This window comes from Myxocyprinus asiaticus, chromosome 48, assembly GCF_019703515.2.
Source record: "Myxocyprinus asiaticus isolate MX2 ecotype Aquarium Trade chromosome 48, UBuf_Myxa_2, whole genome shotgun sequence".
Classification (NCBI taxonomy): Eukaryota; Metazoa; Chordata; class Actinopteri; order Cypriniformes; family Catostomidae; genus Myxocyprinus; species Myxocyprinus asiaticus.
In genome coordinates this window covers 1,449,301-1,459,477 of record NC_059391.1, presented here as the reverse complement: position 1 = coordinate 1,459,477, position 10,177 = coordinate 1,449,301, and the positions used below count along the sequence as shown (strand labels likewise).

The 10,177-nt window shown below is 41.2% G+C and overlaps 1 protein-coding gene across 3 annotated transcripts in view; it reads right to left on the bottom strand.

The window, feature by feature from the left end:
* Positions 1-1,303: 1,303 nt before the first annotated feature.
* The window catches only part of spire2 (spire-type actin nucleation factor 2), a 95,797-nt gene continuing 86,923 nt past the window's right edge, over positions 1,304-10,177 (bottom strand). For 2 of the 3 annotated variants that reach the window (XM_051692044.1, XM_051692045.1), the window contains exons 14-15: positions 9,670-9,761; positions 1,304-2,228 (exon numbers count right to left, since the gene is read on the bottom strand). In XM_051692044.1, the coding sequence (XP_051548004.1) occupies positions 1,949-2,228; positions 9,670-9,761 (372 nt within the window). In that variant the 3' untranslated portion in view covers positions 1,304-1,948. Of the gene's footprint in view, positions 2,229-7,020; positions 7,160-9,669; positions 9,762-10,177 lie in introns of those variants that run through there. The other variant, XM_051692046.1, reaches the window with a different exon arrangement.

Sequence of the window (10,177 nt, the reverse complement as noted above, 5' to 3'; positions counted from 1 at the left end):
GAAACCAGCTTTGGTGCTGCCACTTTATTCTCTCTCTCTCTCTCTCTCGTACTAACCACACACACGCGACCCGTCACAAACATTCTCGCACAAACTTTTGGCTAGTAGATAACTTCGTGATTGAGCTCAGCTTTATCCCTAAGTTATCGTACAAGCGGAGACACGCAGTAAACGGGAAGACGCCATTAATTGGCTTCTCTCTGCCCACATTCATGTCCATATTCTCTGGCCGGAAATCTCGCAGGACGTACTCTCCACGAGAGTCACGTCCGCCATTTTGTGCGTGTCACACCTTACACACACACACACACACCTACCTTCCTCTCATGTGTTATAGGCTTATTTTGGTTACCATATCTAATCATGTCACTGTTTAGTTTGTAGTTAGATGTCAGAAGTTTATTGACTGCATTGTATTGATTTATTAATTGATATTACTGCATAAATAAACTTTGTTATATTTCAAAGAGAAGTGTTTTGGTTTGTTTTGCATACACCTGTGTCAAATGCCGGCAGGGGATGTCAGTGCTCGGATTCAAACATTCATTGTTTCCTTTTGAATGTCGATTTTCTTAAGAGAACAATCTAATATTGAGACTGTTATACTGTCTGGCTATTAGTCCCTGATTCCAGGGTGGTGCCCCGGCGATATTAATCCTTATTAATATTCTATTGATTTTGATAATTGATAATTATCTTTGATGATTGTTGAACTTGAAGGATCAATAAGCTAGTCTTAATTCTAATCAATGTTCCATTGATTTTAATAATTAATGATTATCTTTGATAATTAATATTCTATTGAATTTGATGGTTATCTTTGATTGTTGATGTGAAGGATTAAAAGAGCTAACATTGATTCAAATCATTGTTCTATTGACTTAATAATTGATAATTATCTTTAATTATTAATTATTACTAATAACCAAACCCGCTCCTGAACGTAGCACACTACATAATAATTGGTGCCCCATGTGAGGTTTTAATGAGTTAGATTCTATTATTTAATATATATATATATATATATATATATATATATATTAATTAATAACTAAAGAAATAATTATTAATGATTTCTGATAGTAACACTGATCTAAACAACCAGTAGAACCTACACATGAATGGATGGGTTACAGTAATGAGAATTAGATTTTTTTGCATAACAGTAAGGATGGGGGGAGGGGTTCTTATTTCACACAAACAATGTAACAACAATTTGAATGGTTTAAAAAATAGGCTTCATTTTTTGTGCAAAATATAATTTCTTACTTTTGAAAAATAAACTGGAAAAAAAATTCATCCGTATAGTCTTTAATAACATAACATATAGTCACAGTATGTGTAATACACATATGGCCCATGTGTGTATTCCATGATGCTACTATAGAAGAGGAACAAACACATATTGGACTGTTGTTGTTTGGTTGTTTTTTCAATATTTATTTTATTGCAAGCTTGCAGTCCTTACAAAATAACAGTGAATTTAACATTAGCTTCTTGAGCTGTACATCAAAAGGCCGCTTCATTTTTCTATTGGAAATAAGATACTCTCAGCTCCATTCTGACCTGAATTTTCATAGATCAGCCAATCTCAGATGTAATTCCATCACACACAGGTGCTAAATACTTTCAGTCCCTAAGGATAAAAATACATTTGCTATTAGATATGATAGAGAAGCATTTCTTGATGTGTAAGGATGTATCTAAAGCATGGACAGTCTTCAGTTATTATATAATTTATTATTATTTTCATGTTAATATAAAGAAACAGATGCAAAAAGATTGTCTTTCTTTACCACAAGCCTTTAAACATTGCCATTATTAACTCTAACTATTTTATTTGCAAGGAAAATTTGCTAGCTGGAGGCATGTGGAGCTTGTGTAACATTTTCTAGCAAAACCATCCCATGTGGAGTAAACTCATGGATTCAGAAATCAGTCAATACATTCATTTGAACATTCTCTTGAAAGCGTGCGGCTGTGATGTGTTGTGGGGTTGTGATGTGTTGTGAGGTTGTGATGTGTTGTGAGATTGTGGGTATTTTGAGGAGGTCCGTTTATCTCGTTTCGGTGTGTTGTTGATGATGTCCAGACTCCTGCGACTAGAGGAAATTACATCAGCCACAAACTTGGTGCAGTCTGAACACACGTCTCTCAGATTGCAGCCTGCAGCATATAGGTGAGGAAACTCAACCTCTACTGAGTGTCTGGACAGAGAATGCAAAGATCTGCAAAAACATGAACAGACAGCAAATGTTAAGTATAGACATTCCAGTTTTTTTGATCTAATGTTATAATCTTATCACAATCAGATAGACACACATAACCGGTCAGAATTTTGAACACCGAAACTCACTCTTAATTATTACTATTCTGTGTCAGGACTCCAGCCTAAGATGCTCTCTTCTATTCTGTATGTGTGTGTGAGCACATGGCTTTTGTTTTCATTTTCAGGTGTCATGTGTTCTCCCAACTCTGCCTTTTTCTCCACCTCCTGCTTAAGCCACCCAGCCAATCACCTGCAAATCATTTACATCTGTGGTGGGTGAACAAGAGACAGACACAGTGGGTGTGGCATCAGGCCTCGGAAAGGTGTTTATATAAAAAAAAAATAATGAACGTAAACATTGAAAAGGGAAATAAAGTGTCCATGGGGGAAATGGTCAAACAAAAAGTGCATTGGGGCTAATGGTGCATTGGGGGTTTATGTAGGATGGGAAGTGAAGAGAGGGGTTTGGTCCAGGTAAAAAGGACGGGTCTGGTGGCCACATGTGCTTCCATCCTGGGGCATGAGGGGCGACTGTTTCTCTGGAGTGGCTCAGCTTCCTAAAGCTGCAGTGAGTGGGGGCATGGGGACTCGATATCCTGACATATCCACTGGGATGCGTGCTGATCAAACGTGGCCAGCTGAGAATTGCTCATGTGGGACCCTCTTCTCTTCTGCCCACTCCCGTCAAAAGCCTAGGAAGAGTGACTTGGCTGATTGAAGGGACAGAGCATCAATAACATCAAGGGAGGAGGTCTTTCTGTCATACCCCCTCCCAAGCGTCATATCAGTCACATCTCCTCTTGCACTTCTATCCTGAAATGGGGTCCAGAGCCAGAGATACTTCCATCTCAGTCACTCACAAGAGACTGCTACATCCTTATTTTGGATATGTGGTCCAATTGGGCATGTCAGGGATACCAATCCTGGCCAGCTCTTGCTCCTGCTTTCACCAGGGCCAGGACAGAGAAGCATGGGTTAAAAATGACAGCCTCAGCCAACCGTAGGGTAAATGGCAATTTAAGTGTAACACTTACCCTTTTAGCAATTTGGAGGCCATCTACATGGATTCTCCATCCCACTCCAGGATTTCCAGAAGACCGACAAGCAAGAGGGCATGATGTCAGCACTATTTCCTAACTGCTTAGTCTCCGCTCAACCTCTGCCCACATTCTCCACCACTGTGGCAGGGTGAGCAAGAGACAGAGACAGGGGGTGTGGCATCAGGCCTCAGAGAGGCATTTTTTTTAAACAGTAATTAACATAAACATTGAAAAGCTGAATAAATAAGTCTGGTGTCCTTGTGGTACTTTGGGGCTCAATGTAGTTTAGGAAGTGAAGAGAGGGGTTTGCACTCATTCCCCTCCTAGTTAGGGGTGACAGATTCTCTGAAGTGGCTCGGCTTCACAAAGCCGCGGTGAGTGATAGGCATGGCATCCTGGCATCCTATCTCTATAGCTGCGACGCGAGCTGCAGATCCGGCGACACATCTAATTTGCATCAGTGATCCAGAGAGCATGCCCAAATGCCATTTTTAAATTTGCACTGGGATTCCATACCAACTCTGTTCCTGGACCTGCAAGCACACCAAAGTGCATGCATGGGGGAGAAATCTGTCTCTTGTTGGAAAGCGCACTGTTTCAGTCTCAGCTGCGCCTCATTCCGTCACACATCTAACCAGCTCCACTGGTTTCTGGTTAAATTTTTTCCTTGTTATGTCCGTTATTTATATCCATACTGTTTTTTCTGTTCTTTGACAGATTGTGCCAGTGTCATACTTGTGCCTTTCTTGCCTTGTCCTGAGAGTTATTAGGGGTAAATTGGTCAGTTGGTGTTTGGAGACGATTGGCCATGTGTCAGACTTCACCACCGAGATCCAGCAGCTCCAACAAGCTCAAGCCCCCCATGTGCATCTTATTAACCCACCTAAGCCTGTCCCACCCATTCATCCAACCCAGGAACCTTTTCCGCCTCCCCAGTGCCTCTTGCCAATGATCCTTTTAGTGTGTTGAAACTTGCCTTCTGGTATTTGAACACCAGCCGCCCACCATCTCCTTAGAGTGCTCCAGAATTGCTTACATCACAATGCTGCTGAGGGGGCCAGCAGTGTGGGAGACCAACTGTAGCTTTTGTAACACCTATACAGTGTTTGATCGCTCCATTCATGGGCCAGAGGCAACCCAACATCTTCTCCTTATCTGACAGGGACGGAGATGCATCTCAGATTATGCCATTGAGTTATTCACCCTTGCCACCTCTAATGGATTGAATCAGGACTTTTCTGAACCATCTCCACCCACATATGTGCCAATGCATCAGTACAGAAGGGAGGTATTGCAGAATCAGTTCAAAGTTTAAGCTCTACTCTGGTAAGCCAGGTCAATTGTCCTGTCCCGTAAAAGGAATTTCTTGTCAGCAGACTGGAGAGTACTGGTAAGTGTTACTCACATTAACAACACCCCTGTTTTCCATACCCTGCTGTCTGCTACTCTGTTGTGGGGACTTTAACAACACCCCTGTCTCTTCTTATTGACTCTGATGAGAACTTTATCAATGTCTCTCTGGCCAGTCAGTGGGGTCTGCCTGATCTTCAGTCTCCACTGGTTGCCAATGCACTTAATGATCAAAGAATCACCAGCAGAGTTTTTAGCTGTCTGGAAACCACAGAAAGGGGATCATTTTTGTCTGTTTGACTCTCCTCAGGTTTCTGTGATCCTAGGGCAACAATAGTTTGGGTAATCTACATATAAACTGGTCTGAATATTCTGTTGAAAGGGGTCATGAAATACTCATAAAATATGTTTTTATTTATTTTTATAATTATTATTATTAATTTGTCTGTGGTTCACTTATGATTTTAGTAAAGTTTATTTGCACCATAATTCACTAAATCATAATTTTGTCAAATATGATCATTTTCCACCCTGCCTTTGGCTGTATGTCTGAAATTCTCTGTTTTGGGCTCTCTTACCCTTTAAGAATTCAATGTAGGGCCTGGGTAGCTCAGCGAGTATTGATGCTGATTACCACCCCTGGAGTCACGAGTTCGAATCCAGAGCATACTGAGTGACTCCAGCCAGGTCTCCTAAGCAACCAAATTGGCCCGGTTGCTAGGGAGAGTAGAGTCACATGGGGTAACCTCCCTGTGGTCGCGATAAGGGGTTCTCGCTCTCAATGGGGAGCATGGTAAATTGTGCGTGGATTGCGTAAAGTAGCACGTGCTGAGACTCTCCATGGTGTCATGCACAGCGAGCCACATAAAATATACAGATTGACAGTCTCTGAAGCGGAGGCAACTCCGCCACAAAGATTGAGGTGAGTAACCGCGCCATCATGACGACCTACTTAGTAGTAGGAATTGTGCATTCCAAATTGCAAGAAAAAAATAATTAATTGTAAATGGCCACTGTTATGATTGGCTGAACTGGTTAAGGCTGGAGTACTCATTGTCCCTTGTCTGGCCAGTACCCAGGGCTTCTTCTCTCTGTGGCCCAGGATGAGTACCTTGATCTTTCTTCTGTGCCTCCTGAATACCATGACGTGGTGACTTTTCAGTATGTCTTGCACTACCTTTCTGCCACTACATCACTCATGCAACTGTGTCATCAACCTGCTGCCAGGCAGTACACCTCCTTGTGGCTGTTTATATTTTCCATCTGCCTCAGAGGCTGAGGCCATAAATAAGTACAACAGCAATAGGTACAACTGTGTTCCTGTATTGATTTCAGGGGCCTTAATTACATCATGGTTAATAACCGCTACCCACTACATCTCATGTTGTTGGCTTTTGAGCTCTTGAAATAGGCAACCATCTTCACAAAGCTGGACATTTGAAACTTTTACCACCTGGTGCACATTAGAAAGAACAATGAATGGAAGACTGCATTCAACACCCCCACAGGTCACTTCAAGTACCTGATGATCCTCTTTTGGCTTACTAATCCCCTATAGTCTTCCAGAATCTGCTGAATGATGTTTTATGTGATCAATCTTTTTTTTTTTCTTTTTTTTTTCTACTTTTATGATGTCCTGATCTTTTCCAAGTCTGCCCAGGAGCATGTGCAACATGTCAGATGTGCAAATCTCCTGGAGAACCAACTAGTCCTCATGGCAGTAAAATGTGCTTTCCATCAAAGAAATGTGCTTTTCACCTTCCACCTCTGTGTAGCGCTTTTAGTGGCCTCCACTGGCGAAAGGTGACAGTCGCTTCGCTGATGCCTGCCCGTCCTTCTGAAGCATTTGGCCTGGGCAGAATATGCCCATAATTCCTTTTTAGTCGTCTCAGTTTGAGTGCTGTCTGTGTTACCAACCTCCCCTTTTCCCTTCTCAGGAGGCCAGGGTCCCATATGTCCAAACTTTCATCTATCGCAGTCAACATATTGTAACTGGAGGTGAACATTTGCTGCCCTGCTTCAATCAGGCTAACAGGTTATGATGGTGGTTGACTGGCAATGGACTAAGTCTGCTCATTACCTCTTTAGTCAGAATGTCTGGCCGTCTACCTGGAAGCCTTTCCCGTAAGTTAACTTGGAGTACCTGTCCTTTTTCCATCTCAAAGATCATCAGTCCTTCTGTGGTTCACTTCAAGCTCCCCCTCTTCCTCCACCATGTCCATCCTGTATTCCATGAGTCCCCTTTGAAACCGTTCACTGATGACCTCTCTGACCTGCTGTCAGCCTCTCCTCCACTACGACTCTTTGTTGGAGCTCTTAGATATGCAATTAGATACTTGCTGGATGCCTGACGACATGGGTGGGGGTTCCAATGTGTTGCTGGGAGGTTTATGGTCCACAGAAGAGGTGTTGTGCGGGATACCCTGGATTGTTCCATCATCTGATACTTGAATTGCCAGCATCCTCTTCCTGTAATCAGAATGCCATTTGGGAGGTATTCCTGTGGGCGAGGATACTGTCAGGACTCATGCATAACATGCTCTGTTCTGTGTGTGAGCACACTTTTTTTTTTTTAAAGGTGCCATGTGTTTTCCCAACTCCTGTTCCTCCACATCTTGCTTAACTCACCCAGCCTCTCACCTGCAAATTATTGACATCTAACCAGCTCCTCGTGTTTCTTGTTCATTTCCCTGTTATCTATGCTGTTTATACCCTTCCTATTTTTCTGTTCTCTGCCAGATTGTGCCTGTATGATACTTGTGCCTTTGCTGCCTGATCCTGGGAGTTACAGTATTCTGACCAAATTTCAAGAGTTCTGACTAAGCTTGTTTCTGGATAACTCCTTTTGTCTGCCATTTCTGGATGGTTTGCTTGATCCTTACAATTTTCACATTTCACACTTTAGTGTGAACCAATAATTATATAGTATATAGTAATATATTGATCAAAACTATATAACTATATAACTCACATATTGAAGTATAGTTACTAAATGTAGAGCCCAAAAATGTTTAAACATCTCAATAAAACATTAAAAAAACTATCTTATATTTGATCTTATATTTTAGTAGAAACCCTTTGTCTAAAGTACAGTTCTACACACTCCTGCTGTTTTCTCAACCAATATCATGAGGTGCATCCTGGGATGCTTTTTAAACAGTACTGAAGGAGTTCCAATGCGCACTGGACACTTGTTGGCTGCTTGTATTTCACTATCCGGCATACTAATACATTTAAAATGAATAAATAAATGTATTAGAAGTTTTGTTTTGTTAAAACATTCATTTTAAGTCACAATTTACAGGTGCATCTCAATAAATTAGAATGTCGTGGAAAAGTTCATTTATTTCAGTAATTCAACTCAAATTGTGAAATTCGTGTATTAAATAAATTCAGTGCACACAGACTGAAGTAGTTTAAGTCTTTGGTTCTTTTAATTGTGATGATTTTGGCTCACATTTAACAAAAACCCACCAATTCACTATCTCAAAAAATTAGAATACATCATAAGACCAATAAAAAAAACATTTTTAGTGAATTGTTGGCCTTCTGGAAAGTATGTTAATTTACTGTATATGTACTCAATACTTGGTAGGGGCTCCTTTTGCTTTAATTACTGCCTCAATTCGGCGTGGCATGGAGGTGATCAGTTTGTGGCACTGCGGAGGCGGTATGGAAGCCCAGGTTTCTTTGACAGTGGCCTTCAGCTCATCTGCATTTTTTGGTCTCTTGTTTCTCATTTTCCTCTTGACAATACCCCATAGATTCTCTATGGGGTTCAGGTCTGGTGAGTTTGCTGGCCAGTCAAGCACACCAACACCATGGTCATTTAACCAACTTTTGGTGCTTTTGGCAGTGTGGGCAGGTGCCAAATCCTGCTGGAAAATGAAATCAGCATCTTTAAAAAGCTGGTCAGCAGAAGGAAGCATGAAGTGCTCCAAAATTTCTTGGTAAACGGGTGCAGTGACTTTGGTTTTCAAAAAACACAATGGACCAAAACCAGCAGATGACATTGCACCCCAAATCATCACAGACTGTGGAAACTTAACACTGGACTTCAAGCAACTTGGGCTATGAGCTTCTCCACCCTTCCTCCAGACTCTAGGACCTTGGTTTCCAAATGAAATACAAAACTTGCTCTCATCTGAAAAGAGAACTTTGGACCACTGGGCAACAGTCCAGTTCTTCTTCTCCTTAGCCCAGGTAAGATGCCTCTGACGTTGTCTGTGGTTCAGGAGTGGCTTAACAAGAGGAATACGACAACTGTAGCCAAATTCCTTGACACGTCTGTGTGTGGTGGCTCTTGATGCCTTGACCCCAGCCTCAGTCCATTCCTTGTGAAGTTCACCCAAATTCTTGAATCGATTTTGCTTGACAATCCTCATAAGGCTGCGGTTCTCTCGGTTGGTTGTGCATCTTTTTCTTCCACACTTTTCCCTTCCACTCAACTTTCTGTTAACATGCTTGGATACAGCACTCTGTGAACAGCCAGCTTCTTTGGCAATGAATGTTTGTGGCTTACCCTCCTTGTGAAGGGTGTCAATGATTGTCGTCTGGACAACTGTCAGATCAGCAGTCTTCCCCATGATTGTGTAGCCTAGTGAACCAAACTGAGAGACCATTTTGAAGGCTCAGGAAACCTTTGCAGGTGTTTTGAGTTGATTAGCTGATTGGCATGTCACCATATTCTAATTTTTTGAGATAGTGAATTGGTGGGTTTTTGTTAAATATGAGCCAAAATCATCACAATTAAAAGAACCAAAGACTTAAACTACTTCAGTCTGTGTGCATTGAATTTATTTAATACACGAGTTTCACAATTTGAGTTGAATTACTGAAATAAATGAACTTTTCCACGACATTCTAATTTATTGAGATGCACCTGTATATTTGTCTTCAGAACTATTTTCAAGCATTTATGCATAAGTCTTTAGATCAAAGGTAAGATAATGAGAAACATAAATTCATTAAAGTGTGTCCAAACTTTGGACTGGTAGTGCATGTACTTACTTGTAGACTTCACTCTTCTGACTCTTCACACTGCTGTGAAATCCCACAGTGTACACTGGAATGTGTGCCATCTTTTTGTAGGGAACCTTCATCTGGTTAAGAGACAAACATATTCTCATTGAGTTTGTTGTGGATGAGTGCATTGCTTTTTATTTTTGAACAACAGTGTGTAGCAAGAAACAGCTGAGGAAAAAACTGTATAGTAAAACAATTTTAAACCAAGAAGCCCCAAAAGAAGCAAGCATCAAATTGCTTTGTCACATTGTCATGTAGAGAGCACTGCCTCAGGATATGTGCATGGTCAAGGTTGTAAATAGTAACATCTTTATGACATGGCTGACACCTAACATTAAAACATTTGTCAGTTATTTAAAAAATATCTGCAAGTAGAGAGTATTACGAATGTGGGGTGTAGAGTTATTGTGCTCTATGGTCAAGGGTTTAAAATTGTCCAAAAAGGAAAAATATCTGATAGAGAGTCTTCCTAATGAAGGCCCTCACCGAAATG